The sequence below is a fragment of the Macaca nemestrina genome, chromosome 9, assembly GCF_043159975.1.
Source record: "Macaca nemestrina isolate mMacNem1 chromosome 9, mMacNem.hap1, whole genome shotgun sequence".
In the NCBI taxonomy this organism is placed as follows: domain Eukaryota; kingdom Metazoa; phylum Chordata; class Mammalia; order Primates; family Cercopithecidae; genus Macaca; species Macaca nemestrina.
In genome coordinates this window covers 142,901,837-142,926,684 of record NC_092133.1, presented here as the reverse complement: position 1 = coordinate 142,926,684, position 24,848 = coordinate 142,901,837, and the positions used below count along the sequence as shown (strand labels likewise).

Genomic DNA, 24,848 nt, shown 5'->3' with positions numbered 1-24,848 from the left:
AGGAACCAGAGGGGTCCTGCCGGGCAGAGTGAGGCCCAGATCCCTACTCTCGCTCCGGCCTCTTCAGTCTCCCAACGCGGTTCTCTCTTGGACAAGGGACCCCGTCTGGATCCTGCGGGACTGGGCGGCCTCCCCGGCTGCACCCAGGCACAGGGCGCCTCCCTGGTGGAAACTTGACCCCAATTGTACCCGGCACGACCATCCGACCCCACGCGTGGAGACCCAGCCACCCACAAGGCCTGTCACGGGGGAACCGGCCCTCCCCCTGCAGACAGAGGCACCCTGGCAGCTCCCTACCCGGCCTTGCCGTCTCCTCCCGGGCAGCCGCATCGTCACCCTCAAAACCGCCGGCAGCACCTGCTCTCCGGTCACCTCGCCAGCCCGGGGGAACATTCTTTCCCCTCCCGCTCCACGCGGCCGCTCCTTCCCCGAGAAGCCCGGACGCCAATCCCCACAGGGAAATGTCGGGGTCCTCCCGCGCCCCCCGCGCCCCTCACCTGCGGCATTGGCGTCCTCCTGGCCCTGCCGGGTGCGTGGCCGGGCATCTGGATGTCGAAAAGCGCCTGCAGCGCGGCCTGCGCGGCCTGACCCCGGGCCAGCTTCTTGCTGCGCCCGGAGCCCTCGAACGTCCTGCCATCCACGCTCACGGCCATCACGAAGCTCCGCGCCCGCCGCTCAGCCGGTTCCGCCAGACACACGTAGCGCAGCCCAGCGCGCAGGCGGTTCAGCAGCACCACGGGATTGCGCTCACCAGGGGCCGCGGGGGTCGCGGGGGTCGGGCCCACCAGGTCCAGCGCGCGGCACAGCAGCCGCCGTCGCCCGTAGGCCGCGGACAGAAGCGCTGCGTCCCCGGGGCGGCCTCCCGAGAGACCGGGGCGTGGCGCCGGGGGCTCGAACTCCTGGAAGAGCGTGTCGGGGAAATCCGCCTGGTCAGAGGTGAAGTCCGTGCCAGGGCCCGGGCCGCCACCCATGGCCAGATGCGCCTGGCAGGCGTTGGGGAACTGCACGAAGGACCTGAGCGCCAGCTCGGCCGCGCGCATTTTGGCCTTCTTCTTGGTGGGGCCCGTGCCCTCGAACGTGAGCCCGTTCACCTCCACCGCTACCGCGAAGACCGGGGCGTGCACCGGGCCCGTCTGCGACACTGTCCGGTACTGCAGGCCCGGCCTCAGCTCGTGCAGCTGCACCAGCGCGTTCTTGGGCGCCATGGACCACGACAGCTTCTTCCAGACCAGCTGCAGTTTGCACAAGTGTCCTCCATTCCCCTCCTCCAGCGGCCGCTTCCTCTTCGCACCGGGGGCACCGCCCCGGGCCCGGTCCCCCAGGGGCGGTGGCCGCGCGGCCAGGTTGCCCACATTGCGGTTCTCCTTCACCTCCGCGCTGCTGGTACCTGGAGGGGAGAACAGACCAGTCAGGACCCTGGGCGAGCGCCGGCAGGTCGATGGGAACAGCAGGCAGTCCCCTAGGGTCCGAGTCCCTTGCCCCCAGGCCAGGCCTGAGAAATGACTGTGGCCACTGGAGGGAGGGAGCCCCTGGGGGGCCTATGGCCCATGCGGGGAAGCAGCGTCCCTGGTCCCTTGCTGAGGGCCTGTGGCTGGGAGCTGTCCTCCTCCGAGCTGGCTCCTGCTCTAAGTGCGGCTGTGTACCCCAAACAGACAAGCGCCCCTGACTTTGGACAAGTTTTGAGCAATGTCAAAGGTCAGAGACGCCTTTCCTGGGGTGGTGTGGCCTAGTGTCCCCCTTCCCACCTGCTACAGGGAACTCCAGGCCCGGTGACCAGTGCCCCCCCAAAACTGAGGGGAAGGGGGTCCAGCCCCCAAACTCTACTTCCTCATTCACAGCCAGAGGTGAGACAGGTGGCGTCTCCTGAGACCTCCCCGGAGGGAAGGATAGGAGCCCGCCCAGGTGAGGCACTGCGGCCTTGGGGTGAGTCCCGGTCTTTCTCCACGGAGGAGGGGCACACCTATTCCGAAACTACGGTCAGTCCTCTGTATTCCTGAGTTCCCCATCTATGGATTCAACTAACTGTGGAGAGAAAGTATTCGGGAGAAAATGGATGAATCACTATGGAACGTGTACAGACTTTTTTCTTGTTATCATTCTCTAAACAATACAGTATAACAACGATTTGCATAGCATTTACATTGTATTAGGCAGTATGCAACATCCAGAGATGATTTAAAGTACAGGCATACCTCCTTGTTTGGCTTCCCAGGTATCGTGTTATTCACGAATCTGAGGTTTGTGGCAACCCTGAGTTGAGCAACTCTGTCAGCAACATTATCCCTTGCCATGCGCTCACTTTATGCCTCTGTGTCACATTTGGGTGATTTTTTTTTTTTTTTTGAGATGGAATCTCACTCTGTTGCCCAGGTTGGAGTGCAGTGGCACGATCTCTGCCCACTGCAACCTCTGCCTCCCAGATTCAAGCGGTTCTTCTGCCTCAGCCTCCTGAGTAGCTGGGATTACAGGCATGCACCACCACGTCTGGCTAATTTTTGTATTTTTGTAGAGATGGATTTCACCATGTTAGCTAGGCTGGTCTCGAACTCCCAACCTCAGGTGATCCGCCGGCCTCCATCTCCCAAACTGCTGAGATTATGGATGAGAGTCACCGCACCTGGCCACATTTCGGTAATTCTCAAAATATTTCAAAGTTTCCCGTTATTGTATCTGTTATGGTGCCCTCTGCTGTGTGATCTTTGATGTTACTATGGTGGTTGTCCTGGGGTGTCATGAACCACACCCATTTAAGATGGTAAACTTAGTAAGTGTTGTGTGTTTTCCGACCGCTCCACCAGCTGGCTCTTCCCTCATCTCTCCCTCTGCTTGGGCCTCCCTGAGAAGCCCCAATATTGAAATTAGGCCACTTAATAACCATGCAGTGACCCCTTACTGTTTAGTGAAAGGAAGAGTCAGTCCTCTCTCACTTTAAATCAAAGGTAGGGAGGGAGGCATGACGATAGCCAAGATGGGTCAAAAGCTGGCCCCTGGCAGGAACCCAGGCCACTCGCTTGGTTTCTGCCCCTGGGAGTCTTACCACCTTCATGAGACAGGCAAGCACTTTAAAAAGACCTGTAATGTCCCAGTGTTTTCAGGGTAGGTACCAGGGGTCGGTGGTCAGGAGCACAAGCACAGCTCCTTTGGAATGCATTTTGGGAGCGTTGGGCAAGAATAAAGAAACACACGCCTTGCTCAGCAATTCTGCCGCTGGAGATGCGTCCTACAGAAACCTTCACACACAGAGGCAGAGCTGAACAAAGGTGTGCACTGCAGCATGGTTTCACAAAACTGAAAACTTTGAAAATGCCCAAGTTTCTATGGTTAGAGGAATGATGAGTAATCAGTGATATAATCACACTACAGAATATATAGAATACTGTATAGCAGTTGCGTCTAATGGACTACGTCTGTATGCTTCCACGTAGATGAATCTCAAGAAATAGGATGCCAGATAGTAAAATTGACTTGCAAAATAGCCCATAGGGTAGGATATTACTATTATAAGAACACCAACGTTCTATATTCTTCATGCAGTCATCCATCTGTGACAAAACTGCTGATGTGTGGGTAATAAAGATCCAGTCCGGTCTCCCCTGGGGAGTGCAGGAGGGCAGTGCAATGAGGGGCTGGGGGTGACTTCACGTGTGACTGCGGTGCTTTATTTCTTTTGCAGAAAATGTTCTGAAGTCAATTTAGCAAAATCATCATTTGCCAGCCAGGGTGATGGATGCATCTGATGATGATTTCATTTTTCCGGACTGACCATCCTGGACCACTGTTTTCTGGCAAAGCTGTTCCATTAGGGAATCTCAGCCATGGATGACCCCACAACCTGCTGGGTCCATACTGCCCTCACTGGTGAATGTGCTTCTGGAAGGCTCCATGCAGGTTTACCACAAAATACAAAATTACGGTAGTGAGCTGCGCCATTGCCCCTCCCTGAGGCCTGACTCCTGCAGAACCAGACTTTGTTGTTTCTCATTGCCCCCGTCATCCCTGGGGAATGTATTAATGTCCGATTTTCTCAGTGAGGAAGTTCCTTTACTGAGGTTGCAGAGTTTGTTAGCTGGTCGAGGTGCAGTTCAGTCCCAGGCATCGGATCACTCTCATCTGTGTTGTTGCTATAAAGGTGATTTTATGGAAACTGATTACTTCCATCATTGTCTTGGCCTCTGTACAGTAAAACCCTTTTCTGGGCTCTCCGGAAGAGGAAGAGGAAGCTGAACCCACAGGCTGCCCCACGTGTGACCGGATGGTGAGCTGTCCCAGGCAAGAACACACAGGCTTCCCCTCACTCACCAGCTTCGTCCGTGGAGAGAGGCTCTTCTGCTGGGTGTGGATGAGTTTTTTCCATTAAGCAAGTGGAAACTTGAGGCAATTTTCACAGCTAACCCACAGCTTAGAAATAGAGGTTGAGTGTGGCTGGATGTTGACACGTGGACTTGCTGGCCATGTGGCCCGAAAGCCAAGCAGGAATGAGACCTAGCTGGCCCAGCCCCACGTTCCCTGCCCCTCAGCTTATGACATCATTGTTGGAGAATAATAAAAACATACATTTCGCAAGCACAAAAGATGCCTTTGAAAATCGGGCAGCTTTGCGAGGTATCCTGACACTGGAGAATGTTCTTTTCAGGTTGCACGCTGCCTGCCCATTCAGCTCGGGGTGGAACCATCCGTCTCTTGGCCTCAACTATCATTACCATCTGGGTGCTCCTGCAGAAGGCTCTTGGCTCTGCTTTAAAAGTGCTCTCTGTTTGCTAAAATCTCTATTTCTCATTTGAATTTTCCGAATTGTGAGGTGGCTCTGTTGTTTTCTCTGGCAATTGTGTCTAAAAAGTATTAGGTTTGGGGAGGTAATTTTGTTCAAAACGTGGATCTGAGAGCTTGATCAGTATAGGTGCACAATGTTCATTTACAGTTGATGGCAGTAGAAACAGTTACCTTCTGAGGAGAAAGTGCTGAGTGCAAATGCTTTTGCTAGTCATTATGCACTTTGGGTATACATATAGCACTGAACTCTACTGTTTAGTGTGTTTCAGGCCAAGGGTTAGCAGATGAGATTAACCATGTGATTTTCCAAATTGAACTTAAAGATGGAGCAAAAAACCCAACACGGTCAACTCCCCAACCCCATACCAGACTGCATATAAATTTGCTTGGTACTCTGTAATTTCTTATTGATTTCTCGCAAGGTGGAGATGGACGAGACGGCCAGTGTGATTACAGTATGACCTTTGCTGGATCTTGGATTGGAACTCACGGAGCAACGCTTTGCCTCTAGCTGCACTGAACGCCTCTTTCTGATTCAATGTCCCATGACTCTCAGAATTAAAGTTTTCCATGGCATAAACCATGAATGTCAGATTATGGTATGAGGGCCTCTTTCATGATAATCAATAATTAATAATAACAGCATACTTCAGGGGCCTGTCCTGGACACACCAGCTGGGCCCTCTGGGGGTGATATCACCCGATTAGGGTTCGGACTCCTCTGCACAGGCCCCGATTCCCATTTCCCTGATGTGGGGGCCTAGCACAGAGGCAACAGTCCAGTGGTGGCCTCTGCATGGAGCTGTGGGGAATGGGGGTGCAGCGGGTGCCGCTCTGGACTCTGCTCCATTGTTTACGGCTGTGTGACCCTGGACAAGTCACTCAGTCTGGCCAACTGATTTTTTAAGACAGAAAATGAAAATTTAAAAAATATTTGCCTTATAAGGTTCTTACAGGGATGAACGGAGGCAGCACATCTAATGGGCTGAGCGAGAGTCAGCCGTGGGGGAACATTGGATGCATTTTGAAAACACAGCAGGGAAATGGCGGGGCAGACACTTCTCACCCTCCTCTCACCGCATCTCGCCCACCTTGCTTCTCTCTCTCCGGTCCCGGTTCTCTCTCTGCTCATCTTTTTCCCTGAGCTTCTCCGTGCACTTTACAGGAATTCCAGGGCACCTGGAAAAAGGGTTTCCGGGGCCTCACGTCTGCGAGTCGTGAGCTGTGGCGAGGGTCGCATCTCCCGCCTTGAGAGTTTTTGAGGGAGTTTTGCTCCCTCAGAAGGGCCGAGAGCAGCATGAGCTTTTCCACACACAACAAAGCCTCCCCTCTGTCCCTGGTTGGCAAGGCAAGAGTTCGTTCTCACAAAACCTTCCAGAACCTACTGGGTCAGGTAACAGTGCAGGTGCCTGAGGCATACGAAGGGGAAAACAGGCTTTGCCTTTTTGTTCCTTGGGCCCAAGTGGGACGAGCCTGACACTGTGACCCTGTGACAGTCGTGGGGCTGGGCTGGGTGAGGGTGGGAGCGGAGCTCACCCTGTGGTCCTGCGGCAGTCGTGGGGCCGGGCTGGGTGAGGGTGGGAGCGGAGCTCACCCTGTGGTCCTGCGGCAGTCGTGGGGCCGGGCTGGGTGAGGGTGGGAGCGGAGCTCACCCTGTGGTCCTGCGGCAGTCGTGGGGCTGGGCTGGGTGAGGGTGGGAGCGGAGCTCACCCTGTGGTCCTGCGGCAGTCGTGGGGCTGGGCTGGGTGAGGGTGGGAGCGGAGCTCACCCTGTGGTCCTGCGGCAGTCGTGGGGCTGGGCTGGGTGAGGGTGGGAGCGGAGCTCACCCTGTGGTCCTGCGGCAGTCGTGGGGCCGGGCTCGGTGAGGGAGGGAGCGGAGCTCACCCTGTGGTCCTGCGACAGTCGTGGGGCTGGGCTGGGTGAGGGTGGGAGCGGAGCTCACCCTGTGGTCCTGTGGCAGTCGTGGGGCCGGGCTCGGTGAGGGAGGGAGCGGAGCTCACCCTGTGGTCCTGCGACAGTCGTGGGGCTGGGCTGGGTGAGGGTGGGAGCGGAGCTCACCCTGTGGTCCTGTGGCAGTCGTGGGGCCGGGCTCGGTGAGGGAGGGAGCGGAGCTCACCCTGTGGTCCTGCGACAGTCGTGGGGCTGGGCTGGGTGAGGGTGGGAGCGGAGCTCACCCTGTGGTCCTGTGGCAGTCGTGGGGCCGGGCTCGGTGAGGGTGGGAGCTGACCCTTGGGGAGTGGCGCTCTGGGCTCTGAGGCTGTCGGCGGATGGAGGAGCTCAGGCCCAGGTGCTGCCCTGCTGGCCTCTTGCTGTAGCGACTTCGTGTGAACCACTCGCGGCTTTAACGCTGACTTTACAAATTAACGTTGGTATTAAATGTGTTACACTTTCCTGCCTGACCCAGGAAATTATTCTCATTTTTTTCCTCCATATAATCAACAGGTTTCTCACACTCAGTCGTCATATATAAAAACCTAGAGATAAAACATCAGGAGACCAGGAAAACACCAGGCTCTAAGTAGAAAGCTATTGATGGAAAGCTATTGTTGATGCACCTGCTTGGTGGGTCTCAGAGTCCAATTCCTGCACTCACCAGGGTCTCTACTTAACAGGCTACACCCTGGGGGTGAGGGGAGCTGGGGGACTGTCTTCCTCCCCTCTTCATGCTGCTTGTGGAAATTACCCCCTGGGTTGTGTCCCAAACCCCTCACTCTTTGTCTGTGCGCCCCGAGTCTGGGTGTTCCCAAAGGCCAGCAGGGAAGATGATAGCGGCTGTTACCCACACAAAAGGCAGTGGAAGGTGCCAGTGTTCATTTACTTGACTGTGGTAACTACTTCACCAAGTGTAAGTGTAACAAAACATCATGATGTACACCTGAAATATACACAATAAAACCCACAATAAAATATATTTAAAAAAGTCAGCCTGACTTAGGTTCATGAAGCCTGATTAGCCCACCGATGGGCAGCTCTGCCCTTGCTCCGAGAGGCTAGGCATGGCCACGCCCCTCCTGAGTCATCCCCTCTGTCTCTGATCCTCAGAGCAGGCACACTGAGCTTTTCCCTGGCTCCCACTTTTTGCATTTTGTCCCTGTCTTCTCTAGGGAAGCTGTCTCCAAAGCTCGGTGCACAGATTGGTGAATGGACTTGTCTCTGGGGCACAGAGGTGGATTCCAGAGGCTGGGTGCTGGCAGTGTGACCTGACCCATCACACAGTTCACAAATGGAACCTACTACACGGGCCTTGTTAGATCAATGGAGATGGTGCGTGTAACAGTTTTAGCATGATCTGTCAAATGTTGCAGACACTCCGAATGCGTGATTTCAGCAACACATCAAAAAGATGATTCATCATGAGCAAGTGGGTCTTATTCCAGAAATGCAAGGATGAATCCACCTCTACAACAAATCCATAAATGTGATTTACCACACAAATGGAACTAAAAACAAAAACCATATGGTCATCTCAATAGATCTATAAAAGGCATTCGATAAAATCCAACATCCCTTTATGATAAAAACTGTCAACAAACTAGGCATTGTAGACACATACCTCAAAATAATAAGAGCCATCTATGACAAACCCACAGCCAATGTCACACTTAATGGGGAAAAGTTGAAAGCATTTCCCTAAGGACTGGAACAAGATGATGTCCACTCTCACCACTTCTACTTAAAATAGTACTAGAAGTCATAACCAGAGCAATCGGGCAAGAGAAAGAAATAGGCCGGGCGCGGTGGCTCAAGCCTGTAATCCCAGCACTTTGGGCGGCCGAGACGGGCGGATCACGAGGTCAGGAGGTCGAGACCATCCTGGCTAACCCGGTGAAACCCCGTCTCTACTAAAAAGTACAAAAAACCAGCCGGGCGAGGTGGCCGGCGCCTGTAGTCCCAGCTACTCGGGAGGCTGAGGCAGGAGAATGGCGTAAACCCGGGAGGCGGAGCTTGTAGTGAGCTGAGATCCGGCCACTGCACTCCAGCCTGGGCGACAGAGCGAGACTCCGTCTCAAAAAAAAAAAAAAAAAAAAAAAGAGAAAGAAATAAAAGACATCCAAATGGAAAACAGGAAGTGAAGCTATCTCTGTTCCCTGATGACATACATGTATGTTATGTATACCTGGAAAACCCTAAAGATTCCTCTAAAAGACTCCTCGATTTGATAAATGACTTCAGTAAAGTTTCAGGATACAAAATCAATGTACAAAAATTAGTAGCATTTCTATACATCAATAATGTTTAAGCTGAGAACCAAATCAAGAACTCAATACCATTTACAATAGTCACACACACACAATAAAATACCTAGGAATAAATTTAACCAAGGAGGTGGAAGACAGCTACAAAATACTGATGAAAGAAATTGTAAAAGACATGAAAAAATGGAAAACCATCCTATGCTCATGGATTGGAAGAATTAATATTGATAAAATGTCCATATTACCCAAAGCAATAGGCAGATTCAATGCAGTCTCTATCAAATTCCAACATTATTTTTCACAGAATTAGAAAAAACAATCCTAAAGTTCATATAAAACCAAAACAGACCCTGAATAGCTAAAGCAGTCCCAAGGAAAAGAACCAATCCAGATGCATCACATTGCCAGACTTTGAATTATACTACAAGTCTATAGTAACAACAGGATGGTAGGGTATTGGTACAAAGATAGACACATAGACCCATGGAACAGAGTAGAGAACCTGGAAATAAAGTGGCTCATCTCCAGCCATCTGATCCTCAACAGAGCTTACAAAAATAAACAATGGGGAAAGGACATCCTAATCAATAAATGGTGCTGGGAAATTGGCTATCCATATGCAGAAGAATGAAACTGGACCCCTATCTCTCACCATACACAAAAATTAATTCAAGGATGGTTTAAAGACTTAAACATAGGACCTGAAACTACAAACTTCTGGACATTGACCTGGCAAAAGATTTATGATGAAGGCCCCAAAAGGAAATGCACAAACCAAGAAATAGACAAAGTGGACTTAATTAAACTAACAAGCTTCTGCACAGCAAAACAAAACAAAAGAAAAAAAAAAAAAGGAAACAGACAACCTACAAAATGGGATAAAATATTTGCAAATTATGCCTCTGACAAAGTACTAATATCCAGAATCTAGATGGAATTCAAATAACTTAGTGAGAAAAAACCAAACAACTCCACGAAAAATTGGGCAAAGGGCATGAAGAGACCATTTCTCAAAAGAAAAAATATAAGCAACTAACAAACATATGATAAAATGCTCAACATCATAGGGGAAATGCAAATTAAAATCACACTGAGATATCATCATACCCCAGTCAGAATGGCTATTATTAAAAAGTAAAAAAAAAAAAAAAATCCAACATGTTTGTGTGGATGCAGAGAAAAGGGATTGCTTGTGCATTGTTGGTGGAAATGTAAACTAATTCAACTTCTATGGAAAACAGTATAGCGATTTCTCAAGGAACTAAGAATAGAACCACCATTTGACCCAGCAATTGTTCTGCTGGGCATCTACCCAAAGGAAAAGAAAATCGTTACCTAAAAAAGACACCTGTGTGTGTATGTTCACCTCAGCACTATTGACAATAGCAAAGACATGGAACCAACCTAAATGTCCATCAACAGTGGATGGATAAAGAAAATGTAGTACATATACACCATGGAATACTATGTATCCATAAAAAAGAGTAAAATGATGTCCTTTGCGGCAATGTGAATGGAGCTGGAGGCCATTATCCTAAATGAACTAACTCAGAAACAGAAAAGCAAATACTGCATGTTCTCACTTATGAGTGGGAACTAAACCATGGGTACACATGGACATAAAGATGGTAACAACAGACACTGAGGACTTGAGAAGGGGGGAGAGTAGGAGATGGGTAAGGTTTGAAAAATAAGCTATCAGTACAAGGTTCACTATTTGGGTAATGGGTACACTAGCAGCCCAGTCCCCACCAGGGTGCGGTATACCCGCGGGATGGTATACGCATGGGACGGTATACCCATGGGACGGTATACCCATGGGACAGTATACCCATGCACAGGTATCCCTAAGCCTAAAATAAAATGAAATTAAATTTTAAAAAAGTTTTGGCATGACCTACCAAATGTTGCAGGCCCTCAGAACACATACTCATAGTATATTAGAGCTGGGAGTAGGTCTGCAAGAAACTCATGTGGTTACACCAGGGCAGACGGGGAACCACTTGCTATGTCAGTTGCACATCAGGATTCTTAGAAAGGTTTAGCATGTAACCAAGGAGATGAAAGATATCTACAAGGAGAGCTACAAAACACTGATAAAAGAAATAGTAGACACAAACAAATGGAAAACCATCCCATGCTCATGGATTGGAAGAATCAATATTGCTAAAATGTCCATATTGCCCCAAACACTAGTAGACTCAACGCCATCCCCCTGTCAAATGGCCAAAGTTATTTTTCACAGAATTAGAAAAAGCAATCCTAAAGTTCACATGGAATCAAAACAGATCCCAACTAGCCAAAGCATTCTGAGAAGAACAGAAGAGAAGAATATCACTCTGTTTGTCTCCGTGTCTCTCCCTGTCTTTGTCTCGCTGTGTCTGTCTCTATCTCTGACACACACACACACACACGCACACACACACACACCCCTCGTTTGTTAAGGCTCCTCAGAGTCACTCACTCAGACTGGAAACAGATTCTTATCAACCCCTGGAGGGCTCCAGCTGGTAAACAGTGCCTGAGTGTGTAATGTAACTAGTGCGTGTATGAGTGTGTGCCTGAGCATGTGCCTGTGAGTGTATATGTAATTGTGCATGTGTGCATGTAAGTGTGACTGTGTGTATGCATGTGTGTGTGCATTATGTATACTTTGTGTGCATGTGTGTGTGTGCATTTGTGTGCACACCTACATCAGTCCGGTGGGAAATGGCAGTGAGCTAGGCAGAAAGCAGGATGGCATGGTGGCCCTGGGGGGACAGCGCAGCTCCCCTGCCCTCTTGCCCCCAATGGGGCTCACACCACACTTCTTCTCCCTGGAAAATTCCTGATGTGGACTCCACGCACCTTTCCTAATGAAACCCACTCCCAGTGAGACTCCGTGGGTGGCATCCCGGCCGCCCACACCCTGGTATGTCCTGCTGCCTCTGCACCCCAGCCAAGAACCTCATTCTGGAGACCTCCTAGAATGAGGCATCTGTGAACTGTGGCTTCTCTGAGGTCTTTGTGAGGCACCAGGTTTTCAGAGAGCTGCACATATCCTTCCACTGTAGAAATTAGATAAAAGCAGGCAAATAATTGGAACTATTAGATAAATACCACAAACCACAGTAATAGGATGATGATGAGCAATTTGAAAACTCAGGGAGGCATCTGCATGGGAAAATGCAAAATGAAATGATTTCCATCCACTTCTCTCACGGGCGTTCTCCTGAGCCTCAAACGCGAATGACCTTGTTTGATACAGTGTCCGGAAATGTGCTAAGTTTAAAGTTTTCATGCGTTAAAGGACAGCATTTGGTGGAGAAAGCCCAACGTTTTATATTGTCATGACTGTGGTGAAACTTTTGCTTTCCAAGTGAAAGCTGTTCTGGCCGTGCAAAGCCGGATGGCCTAGGCTGCTGCTCTTCATAGGCGGAGAGCAGGTGCGGGTGGGGCCGGGCCTGGTGGGTCTGCTGGCCCTCCATCCGCCCCCCGTCCGCCCCCCGTCCGCCCCCTGTCCGCCCTCCGTCCACCCCCCGTCCGCGGAGTGCAGGGCTGCGCTTGCTCCAGAGCTCAGGCGTCCTCTCCTCTGGCTCCCGCTGTCGGTCCTCTGCTGGGCCGTTTGCACGCCCAGCTTCCCCTGTGCGGCGTCATTGGGACCGCCCGCATCACTAATAATGACGCTGCGTGTCTGCGGGTCAGACGGGCTCCTGGGAGCCAGCCAGGCGGCGCGCCACGCTACATTGGAAGAGATAATGTTGTTCCTGGTGAAGGTTATTCTGCGGCCGAGCAGCTCTTTTCCCTCCATGAATCCCCGCTGAGGGACGGGAAGGCAGGTGCCTGGGTTCTCCAGGGCACAGCAGAGGTTCTGTAAGCGGCAGGAGGCAGGCTGGGGCCGGGGGTGGGAGGCAGTGGCTCCTGGCATTTGCGGAGTGGACACTGGCAGGCTGGGCAGCTGCAGAAGGGCCTCCTTCAAAGACTCATCACGCAGGACCCCACGGGGCTGGACCTGTGGTGTGTGGGACTCAGGAAGGAGCAGGTGCGGCTGTCGGGAGACCTCTTTCCGGCACAGCTCCAGGGCCCAGGGCCGTCTTTGTGCCGGGCAGCCTTGGGCTCACCTGGTCAGAACTGGGTTGGATCCCACCCTCTGCGCAGTGGTCAGCAGAGAGTTGACAGTGACCAGATGGCAGGAACTCATGACTGCTCAGCGTTGGAAGAGAAAGCTCCTCAGAGTTAACCGCCCCAGGCAGACACGCCTTACAAACGTGGAGTTGTTCAGTCCACTCAGCCAAGACCAGCCTATGGGTGATGGGCTTCCAGGTGCGGCTCCCAGGCCCACTTCCCGCAGGTACAGGGCGTGGTGTGTGCCCTGCGAGCCTGTCCCCCGCTCCGCACCCTTAGATGAGGGGCGCTCGGCCCCAGACAAAAGCCATGATCCTGTGAGGTTGTGGGCACCCAGCATCCACAGGGAAGCACATGGGATTCCCCAAAGGTGGAACACACGCCAGGTGGGATGGGAGCGGTCCTCGTGTCGGAGCCCACAGACACATAGACTCACAGGGCGTGAAACACGGGAGACGGGAGGAGGCAGGGCAAGGTCATGTGTGCTCCTACCACCCACCCTCGCTCCTGACATATGTGCGTGCACTGACGTGCACAGACACACACCACACACCTGTGCACATGTGCACAGACTCACACACTACACACATGCACACATGTGCACAGACACACATCACACATATGCACACACGTGCAGAGACTCACACACCACACACATGTGCACATAGCACACTCGGCACACATGCCACATGCATGCACACACCACACACATGCACACACGTGCACAGAGTCACACCACACACATGCACACACACGTACACACACCACACACATGCACATACTCACATGCCACACACATGCACACACACGTACACACACCACACACATGCACATACTCACATGCCACACACATACGCACATACCACACTCGGCACACATGCCACATGCATGCACACAGCACACACATGCACACACCTGCACAGACTCACACATCACACACATGCACACACGTGCACACACACACCACACACATGCACACACCTGCACAGACTCACATGCCACACACTTGCACACACACGTATACACACCACACACATGCACACACGTGCACAGACTCACACACCACACACATGCACACACATGCACAGACTCACACATCACACACATGTGCACATACCACACTGCACACATGCCACATGCATGCACACACAACACACATGCACACATGCACAGACACACACCACACACATGCACACACGTACACACACCACACACATGCACACACATGCCACACACGTACACACACCACACACATGCACACACATGCCACACACATGCACACACACGTGCACACACCACACACATGCACACACGTACACAGACTCACACACCACACACATGCACACACTGCACAGACTCACATGCCACACACATGTACACACTGCAAGACTCACATGCCACACACATGCACACACACGTACACACACCACACACACGCACACATGTGCACAGACTCACACACCACACACATGCATACACATGTGCACACACCACACACATGCACAGACTCACATCACACATGTGCACATACGACACTCGGCACACATGCCACATGCACACACACAACACACATGCACACACGTGCACAGACACACACCACACACATGCGTACACACACACCTGTGCACACACATGCACACATACACACATGACACATATGCACGTGAACTCACCCCACACACATGTGCACTTCCCCACACACCACACATGCCACATGCATGAACACACATCACAACACACACACACACACACACACACACACACACATCTTTTTCTACCTTCCCGTGTATCTGGATTACAAATGGATAAGGCCGAGCAAAGGCCGAGCTGGCGGTGCCGCAGGGAGCTATGAAGGGAGGGCTGATTCATTTGCAGGTTTGTCTTTGAACAATCTATGAAAAGAAAGTAAATAAACAGCATCTACACAAAGGGGAGCAACTAGTTGATTGATTGAAAATGAGACTTCTCAAGCATTTCAAGAGCATTTTAACTACCATAAATAATTTAAAGTTATTGTTACCTCTAAGTTTCTACCCATTAGCGTGGAGGCTCTGAGAGGTAATGTTTATAGCCCAAGGCAGCTTGGCTGCCAGGACAGAGCATGAAAGGCTTCCGGAAAGTCCAGAAAGTCTTGGCCTCGTCAGGCCGTCTCCTCTTCTCATTGCCTGCTGTGGGGGTTCTTACGGGGGGCAGGGGGAAGGAGAAGCTCCTACGTGGGGTGGGGACGTCCCTCTCTCAGGAATCTCAGGGGCAGAGCAATAATTTTCCCAGCGGCCAGGCGGTTTATTTCTCCAGGTCTGGGCCTCTGGTTGCTACAGAAAGGTGGTTGCTGCACCTCTGTAAGGTAGAAACCATTCGCTCCGCACCGCAGATGTCCTCTGGCCCTTGCTGAAGCTTCATTTCTTTTTCTCTTGAGGGAGGCCAGCTCCAGCCAGGATCCCAGCAGCTCCAGGTGTGGAGGAGGAGGAAACAGTGAACTTCCCCTTCCCAGGTGTTTCCAGGTCCACATGTCACGCTCAGCTTGGGTGGGGGGTGTGTGCTCCTGGGGGCTGTGTGCTCGTGTGCTCTTGGAGTGTGTGTGTTTGTGTGCACCCCTGGGGGGTGTGTGTATGCACACATGCACATGCCTGGTGTGTGCTTTTTACTTTCTCTATCCCAGATTTCAGAAGTAGTGATCAATAAATGGACTCATCTGGAAATTTTCCAGTTTGGGTCACCAGAGAACAGAAGCGACCTGTGTCAAAGCTTGGCTTGAGTCTCAAGCTGTGCTGGGGAGGGAGCACGGAGTCTGGGCCGAGCCCTCCCTAGTGCCAGCACACCCTCCTCCTAACATGCTCCTTCCACATCTAGAAGAGAAGGGGTCCAAGAGGGGGCATTGACCTTCACTCTGGTCCTGACACCAAAAGACTGTGATGCTGCTTTTGCTGAAAAACCTCCATTTCCAGTGCGGTTAATTATCATGCTGTCTGGGAAGGGCTGTGTTTCCCAGGCTGATGGCAAAGTGCACGGAGTCCCTTGCAGACCCTTCCCACTGCCTCTTGTTGGTCTGACTAGCAATCCCAGGGTCACCTCACCTCCTCCCCATCCCATGACAACAGGAGTGTGCTGACCTCTTCCTGGTTGAAAAAGGAGCCATCTGCCAGGTGGTGTTAAAATTTGAGGAGCTGTTCACATGGTGTGGAATGTCTTGTCCTCTTTGTTAAATGCCTGACAATTTGCTGTGAACATAGAGGCCAGCTCCTGCAGCCACACACTCCCGGATCCTCACCCCCACAGTCAGCTCCCGAGACGCTGCTCAGATCCCTTTCCTAAACCAGCCTGGTGCCATCCTGAGGAGTCTCCTTGGCCCCTTTCCAATTTCATGTGCCAGAAATGTTTGCACAGGAGGGGCTCCTATCCAGCCCTTTCCTTATTAAATACTTGTACAAACAATGCTCTAAGACACCATGACCATTGCTCTTTCTGGTTTGATGAAAAAACAAAGGAAGGAGAGGAGAGAATAGTCCAAGAAAACTGGTTAATTTCTTGGAATCCCTAGGGTTCTCAGTCCCACAGACATTACTGACACTTTCCTGCCCTTTTGGTAAGGAAGGGATTCCTGGTGAGGATGAGACTCCAGGGAAGACTAAGATTCCAATTAAGGATGGAACTGAAGATGAGAATGGGACCAACCAGGTTGGAAACAGATCCAACCAGGAAATGCCACAGGTGAGGATGAGACTGCAGGTGAGGATGGGACTGCCGCTGAGACTAAGTTTCCAGATGAGGGTGGGAGCACAGGTGAGGATAGGATAGGATTTCAGGTGAGGATGACACTGAAAGTGCGGATGGGGTCACAGGTGAAGATGGGACTGCAGGTGAGGGTGGGACTGCAGGTGAGGGTGGGACTGCAGGTGCGGGTAAGATTCCAGGTGAGGGTGGGACTGCAGGTGAGGATAGGATTCCAGGTGAGGATGACACTGAAAGTGAGGATGGGATCACAGGTGAGGATGGGACTACAGGTGTGGGTAAGATTCCAGGTGAGGGTGGGACTGCAGGTGAAGATGAGACTACAGGTGAGGGTGGGACTGCAGGTGTGGGTAAGATTCCAGGTGAGGGTGAGACTGCAGGTGAGGATAGGATTCCAGGTGAGGATGACGCTGAAAGTGAGGATGGGGCCACAGGTGAAGATCAGACTGCAGGTGAGGGTGGGACTGCAGGTGAGGATAGGATTCCAGGTGAGGATGACACTGAAAGTGAGGATGGGATCACAGGTGAGGATGGGACTACAGGTGTGGGTAAGATTCCAGGTGAGGGTGGGACTGCAGGTGAAGATGAGACTACAGGTGAGGGTGGGACTGCAGATTACAGTAGGACTCCAGGTAAGGATAGGACCTCAGATGAAGACAGGATTGTAGGTGGAGATAGGATTCGGGTGAGACCTTCAAATGAAAAGGATTCCAAGTGAGGACAGGATTGCAGATGCAGGTGGGACTGCAGGGAAGATGGGGATTCTGTAGGGGACTGAGAGCAGACACTGTCTCTCCAGGTAAGACAAACAGACCCTCCCAGATGACTCCAGGGATCTCAGGGTTTGGGGACAGCGGGGGACCCCTGCACACAGAATACAGGGGCCTTTGTGCACTTTGGGGAAAGGAAGCTGCTTACTTAGCGTGTCTTCATCCTCTGTGTTTGTGGTGCCAGGACTCAGGTGCTTGAAGGGAGCGAGGAAGGTTGACAATATGCTTACTTTATCTGGAAAGAAAAGAACAGGAAATGCACTTTTGACATGGAGTTTCAGAAAAACGCAATGCTTTTAGAAGTTCTTATTACTGAAGGTTGGACAAGGGACGTGGAAAGGTCACTTTGGTTTCAGCCATTTCATTCTGGTTCAGTCTTTTATAGAATATCTGACAGCATTTTATCAAATTCCTTTCTCCACTCAATTTAAAATTCTACGATTTCCGTCTTTCTCCTTCTCTTATTTTGGCATCTCCCTTCACCTTGCCCAAGTCCCTTAAAACTTTAAGCAGCTGTCTCCAGGGTAGCAACCTTGCATCTGTTTACAAGATCCCGGGTAGGGCAGAGCCTTCCGTCGAGATCATTTCACAGAGATGGGCTAAAACAAGTAAAACGATCTCACAATTAAAAGAGAATGGTGCAAATAAAGCCAAGACTATCTTTCCCTATTAGTGCAGAATTTGCTTTCTGGGCTTGACATGCATTAAAAATAAAGGACCTGTCACTTAGCGGGCGTTTGGCAGAAGTAGAGGAGGGGAGGAGGGAGCTAGTGGTGTGGGCAGAGCACGCAGTCCTCCCAGAAATGGCCAAGCGTCCTCAATACGGTGGCTGGAATTCCAGGGACTGCCTCTGCCTGAAGCCTGTGGCCGGGTGAGCAAAGGCCAAGCAGGTCTTGCCTCCTGGGTCCCCACCACTCAGAGTGCAGCACGATTGTGGAAACAGATCCAACCAGGAAATGCCACTCCTCACCAATAAAGTATGCTGTTTTACTCCCATGGTCTCAGCAATTTATTTCATCAATAGCGAGATTAAGGAATGGTGGGTTCGAGGTATGATTGAGAGAAATAAAAATGACTAATAAAGGGATCCGAAAGAAAAGCTCCTTATTTTGGAGATTTCCACCACCTAAATTAAACCACTGCACTGGGGAGTATTGGTCCACACGTAGAACTCACTGCACTGCAGAGGAGACACCAACAGAGACACGGCACAGGGAGCCCCTGGCTCCCAGACGTCCTCCAGTCTACACGGTTCGCATGTGCCATTATGAACCTGGACCTCATTGATTAAGAGGCCCCAGGTGGAAATCTCAGCGTTGCTCATGCAACACGGTGCAGAGTACGACAGAAGCGTGTCCTAGCGTCCCTGCTGTCCAAGTTCCAGGGCACTGGCTGTGGGATCGGCTACTTTGCTACGCGGGATCCTTCCCTCTCCTTCGAAAGCTGTGGACACCCACGGGCGGGATTTCCCAGGAGGTCACTGAGTTTACATCACCCTGTAATGAGGACAGCTGTCCACAGGTGCCCCACCATGGCACTGTATATCTCCCTGAAGTGTAATTTCTCAAGAAAACATGAGCTGCTGGTTTCATCTGCCCTTGGCCTTCAGGCATCCAGACCTAGCCTGAAACTGGCTCTTTTTCTTTTGAAGCTGACCCTGTTTTCTCCTTAGCCAAGGTTTTCAGAGGCCAGGAGAGTTCACACTGAAATTCATTCGGGAGCCCGTTAACAGCTGTTGTTTCCAGTAGGGACGGGCGACAGAGAGAACAATAAATAACTCAAATATAAAATGCCTGTGCCTTCTTTGTTCTACCAAACAAGAATAAACCAGGGAAGGGTTTGCTCTTCTAAACCCTCGCAGCCCAAACTAATTTACTACAAGAGAATGAAATATCTTGCTTGAGTTATAATTTCATTAAGGGAGTCCAATAATGTTACACTAAGAGTGTGAAGCTCAAATGATTTAGTCTGGAGGATCTCAAGATGAAATTACATTTTTAATAAAGTAAGGCTACCAGCCAAACACTCACACAAGCGCACTAAACTATTCCAGACTTTACTTTAGCAAAATCGTAAGATATTTAAGGATTGTTTTAGATCTATCAAAGTTTTTACTTTCTGATGTTGCTAGATTTATCAAATAAAAATTCAGGATATCCAGTTAAAATTGAGTTTTACATAAACAGATAATTTTTTGGTATATAGGCATTTCTAATATTGTGTGGGACACACACACAAATATATATCTGTGTACATATATATATATGTATATACACACACACACATATATATACTTAAAAACCTTATTCATGGTTTATCTGAAATTCAGTGGAAGGCAAAGGACTTCAATAGACATTTCTCCAAGGAAGATGTACTAATGTCAATAAGCACATGGAAATGTAATCAACATCACTAATCATTAGGGAAATGCAAATCCAAACCACAATGAAATATCATCTCACACCCATTAGGATGGCTATTAGAAAAACAAAGCAAAATCAGAAAATAATGTGTTGGTGAGGACACGGAGAAATGAGAGCCCTCTGAGGATGTGAAACGGGGTAACCGGCAGGTCAATGCCCAAATAATTGAAACTCAGAGAGATAACTGCACCCTCATATCCACGGCAGCATCGTGCACCAGAGCCTAGAGGTGGAAGCAGCTCAAGTGTCCTCAGTGGATGAGTGGATGAGTGAAATGCGGTACAGCCAAGCAACAGAAGATTAGGCAGCCTTAAAAAAAGGGAAATCCTGCCATTTGCAACGAGCGTGCATAAAACTGGAGGACCTCATCCTAAGGGAAATAAGCCAGGCATAGAAAGACAAATACTAGTGCATGATCTCTCTCATATGTGGAATCTAAAAAAAGTTGAATTCATAGAAGCAGAGTAGCATGGTGGCTGCCAGGGTCCATGGGGTGAGGGGAGAAGGGAGAGAGTGAGGAGATGTTGGTCTAAGGTACAAACTTCCTAGGATGAATGAGTTTTGGAGTCTTAATGTACCGCATGGGGACTCTGGCTAATAACACGTATTGTCCACTTGACATGGGATAAGAGAGCAGATTTTAAGCATCCTCATCCCCCACAATGGTAACTATGGCTGGTGACAGATGTGTTAATTAATTTGTGGTGATCATCATTACACAACATATATATCAAATCATCACATTGTACACCTTGAATATATTCAACTTTTATTTGTCAATTAAACATTTTAAAATTAAAATAAACACGTAAAAAACAACGGCAAAACAAAATCAAATGTAACTGGGTGTCCTGTATTTTCTCTGACACTCCCAGTTGTGCCTAACCAACTTTTCTTTCCGCTAGTGCAGCGGACTTTAGATTTCATGGGACAGCTTGAGCAACCGAACTAAAGCAAAGGAAACAGAAAGCCAGCAGTATTGCTAACACTTATCTATTGCTAACAAGTACACCTGAAATTCCAGCTATGCTCTGCAATCACCGTGAAGGCACGTAAGCTCTGGGAGAGAAGCGATTATTTCTAAGAAAGGGCAGACCGCGTCTTTAGAATGTTCTTGGAAAAGGACGTGAAGAATTCCATTTTTAATACAGAAAAAGTACGACAGAAGTTCTTTGGCTTCAGGGCCTCTCTTTGCGGTTTCCTCCGAACCCATTGTCCCTTTGGGATCTGATCTATATTCTATTAGTTCAATATGAGTAGAACTCTGATATTCAGATAATTCGATTTTTTGCATGTTTTTCATTGTCATCTTTTGAAAATCTGGTTTTACTCAAGCTTCTGATGAAAAAAGGAAGCCATACTTTTTTTTTTTTTTTTTTTTGTGCCTCCATTCTGGACCTTTTGGGTGTGCCGGAGAAGCTGCATCGCAGGGCGCCCCATGCTGCCGCTGCCTCCCCACCCTCTGGGTAACGCCTAGAAGAGCGGGCTGGGCTGGCTGGCTGTTCCTCTAAAAACGTCAGGGGTCGGCTGGGCAGTCTCCACGCCTCAGCTGCTCACATCCTGGGTTCTTGAGCTTGGGCTCCCATTATCGAATATGGACCAGCTGGAAGCTGACCCGGAGGATGCAGTGACCCGGGGCCAGCCCTGGTCTAAGAGTCAAGAGTCATTTTCAGGAAAGGTCGATGGCTGTTTTTAATGCATGGCTTGAAAGTTCCAGGACACTTGCTTTATAAATCTTGTTACTCACTGTGGAATAAGCAGCATTTACTTGAAGCAGTTTTATGTATTTTAGGGGCATCTGGGTGAGCATCTGGAGGGCACAGAAGCCCTTGCCCGGAACCACGTACGGCTGTGAATTGCAGTTGTGGCCTCTGCAGCACTGAGGCTCTGTGGTTATGGCCGGTTTTTCACATCATAACAGTTTGGGAGAACTACGACACTGTCAGGGCTGAGGGAAAGAGACACCCACTGGAATAATTTGTAGGTATTTTCAGATGTCCTAATCATCTTGTTTAGAAATAAAATGTCCTGAGTTAATAGTCTACTTATTGTTTCGTGTTAACATCTTGGGGTGAGGATTATCCTTGAGTGAGATAGAGAAAAGCAATGGCTTATTTTCCCTGAAAGGCACTTGTGGCTATGCCAGCAGTTTTTCATTCAATATCACGAGTCCCCTGAATTCATGGCCTTCCCCAGAATGCTTGATGTGAATTATCAGGTTTTAAGAACATGTGGTTGAAGTATTAGGTGTTAGTGTACTTTGCAAAATCAAAATAACTGCACATATTGAGGATACGTGGTTACTTCGTCATTAGTCACCCTGCATAATCACTGGGACACGTCTTAGCTTTCTTGACGTATTTATTCCAGGTAAAGAATCTGAGACATTGAGAAGTTAGTGGATGTGCCCAGGACTATCTATAAGGTCCTCAGCACGTCCCAGGCTTCCAGGCTGCAGTTGCCTTCCGCACTGAGCAAAGGCTACTTGAGGAGATCTTCATCTTCCTATCTTTTCCTGCCTGAGTAAAGTTTATCCTTGTAGTGTCTGATGAATTTTCTGGATTTTTCTTCCTTGCCTTGCCTTTGTTAAATTTTATTTAACCTTTTATGTTTCATTTGTCATATCTTTAAAATCAGAATAGCATCTTTGTTTCTAGGGCCACAAAAGGAAGAATAGTGCAATAAATAGTTTTTAATTCAAATATGAAAAGCATTTAAATTTAGGGTCTGGTTAATATTTTGTAGAAAAATCAAATGTACTCTCCTCTCTGCAGAAGTAATCACATACAATGTATTCATAAACAAGTTATCGGGCTTGGCTGAAAGCCCCAGGATCAGACGGTGCAGAGGAACATTCCCTCATCATGATGCGGGAGAGCCAGTTCTCTACCTTTCCTGGTCTAAGGACCATGACTCAACAACATTAGCTGAGTGGGGCACAATGAGATTTCAGTTCTGTCTTACCAAATTCTTTCTGATCTATTGAAACCAAGAAGGAAAATGGCAAATGCATTATAGTCTCCTCCAAAGTGAGCCTGGAGAAGACATGAGTGTGTGAAGTGATCTTGAGCCCACATCACAGTCCTAGAAAGAGCAGGAAGGAAGGCTCGCTGGCCATGCATGCACAAGCGCCTGGCCAGGATGAGGGAGCTGCCGCTCACCAGCTGTCTCATTGTAAACAACAGCAAAACTGGACAAAGTCTATGAAACAACCGATTTCAGAGTTTGGATGCCAGGCAGTCGTGACCATTGTTCCTGAGAAAAAGAAAGCATGTGAGTGCACCCCACAGCTCCACAAGCCTCTCACCCGGAAGCTCTTTTCAGCAGTAGAAAAGTGGACTTGAAGAAGAACAAGCATCACTGTAAGCTGAGAAGGTGAAAACCAAAGCTTGTGCTGCTGAGGAAAGTAGAATTTGAGGGCAGAAGGCAGCTGCTTCAGAGATCTGGTGGGGCCACTGGATTTGGTTGAGACTCAGCCCCACATGAGAAGGGGAGACTCAGATCTCACTGAGAGCAGTGGCTGGGGACCTGTGAGCTAAATGAAAATTCAAGTGATGGCACAATGCTGAAAGTCTGGCATTCTGATCAGGCAGAATTATAGATCACTGAAGAGCTAGGATTCAGCTGGGATGGTAAAAAGGTGATGTTTAAGGACTAGGAATACTCTAGTCCTAGATTAAGAACTGCCATGAACATGTGCTAACAAAGACTTAAAACAAGCTTTGAAATGATCTAGTTGATCATTTCAACTAGAAATTGGTCGGTAATAAACTACCCTTGGTCAGTAATAAGCTACCTGCTAGAAGAAAACTCAAGAACACCACAAAATCCATATTCTCAACAACATGGTATCCACAAAGCCCAGCAAATAATGATATAGTAATAGTAATGACATTGCTAGATGTGAGAAGCAAGGAGAATATGACCTATCCTCAGAAAAAAATATAGTCAAAGTAAAAAGATCTAATGATGCTGAAATTAGCAGATAAGGATGTTAAATAGATGTTAGAAATATTTTTAAGAATTTAAAAATAAAGGGGACGTAATAAGTAAATAGATGGGGAATCTTGGTAGAGAAATGGAAACTGTATAAATAAAATAAAAATTCTCAAGCTCAAAAACATAACATTTGAAATGAAAAAATTTACTGGATGGGTTTCACATTAGATATGTCATTTCACAAAACATATCAGTAAATTTGAAGGCAGATCAGTAGAAACAATAAAAACTAAGCACAGGGAGAAATAGAAACAGTGAAAAAGGTGACAGAGACTCAATGATCTGTTGGACAATATAAAGCAGTCTAATTTATATATAATTGGAATTCGAGAAAAAAATGGAAAAACTGTTAAGGTAGAAAATGTACTTTAAATAATACTTTTAAAGTTTTCAATTTTTTAAGACACATCAAATCACAGACCCAAGTATCTCAATCAAACTTACACAGAATAAACCTGAAGAAGACTGTACAAATCAGCACAGCCAAACTCCTGAAAACGAAAGACAGGGAAAGTATTTTCAAAGTAGCCAGAGAAACGAGACCTCTCACATATGGAGCAACCGCAACAAGAATGACAGAATACAAATTTGAATTCTGCTAAAAGACTATTAACTCTTTAAATACAAGATAATGACAGTGTACTGTAATGTTTATTATATATTTAGAAAATATATAAAAAGAGCAGCACACACCTTGGGATGGGGTAAATATAATTATTCTGTTGTAAGTTTCTTCCTTTGATCACGAGGTAGTTGGCTATGATAAGTTAAACATGCATACTTTAATCTCTAGGTCAGTCACTAAAAATAATACAAAGAGGTATAGCTAAAAAGTCAACAGAGAAGATAAAATAAAA

General features: G+C 48.8%; 1 protein-coding gene across 2 annotated transcripts in view; it reads right to left on the bottom strand.

Annotated features, from left to right (window-relative positions):
• Nucleotides 1-24,848, bottom strand: part of LOC105490808 (adenosine deaminase RNA specific B2 (inactive)) — a 525,558-nt gene that overhangs the window by 152,581 nt on the left and 348,129 nt on the right. For both annotated transcript variants that reach the window (XM_071070547.1, XM_011756712.2), the window contains exons 2-3: nucleotides 17,718-17,804; nucleotides 498-1,387 (exon numbers count right to left, since the gene is read on the bottom strand). In XM_071070547.1, the coding sequence (XP_070926648.1) occupies nucleotides 498-1,387; nucleotides 17,718-17,804 (977 nt within the window). The remainder of the gene's footprint in view (nucleotides 1-497; nucleotides 1,388-17,717; nucleotides 17,805-24,848) is intronic.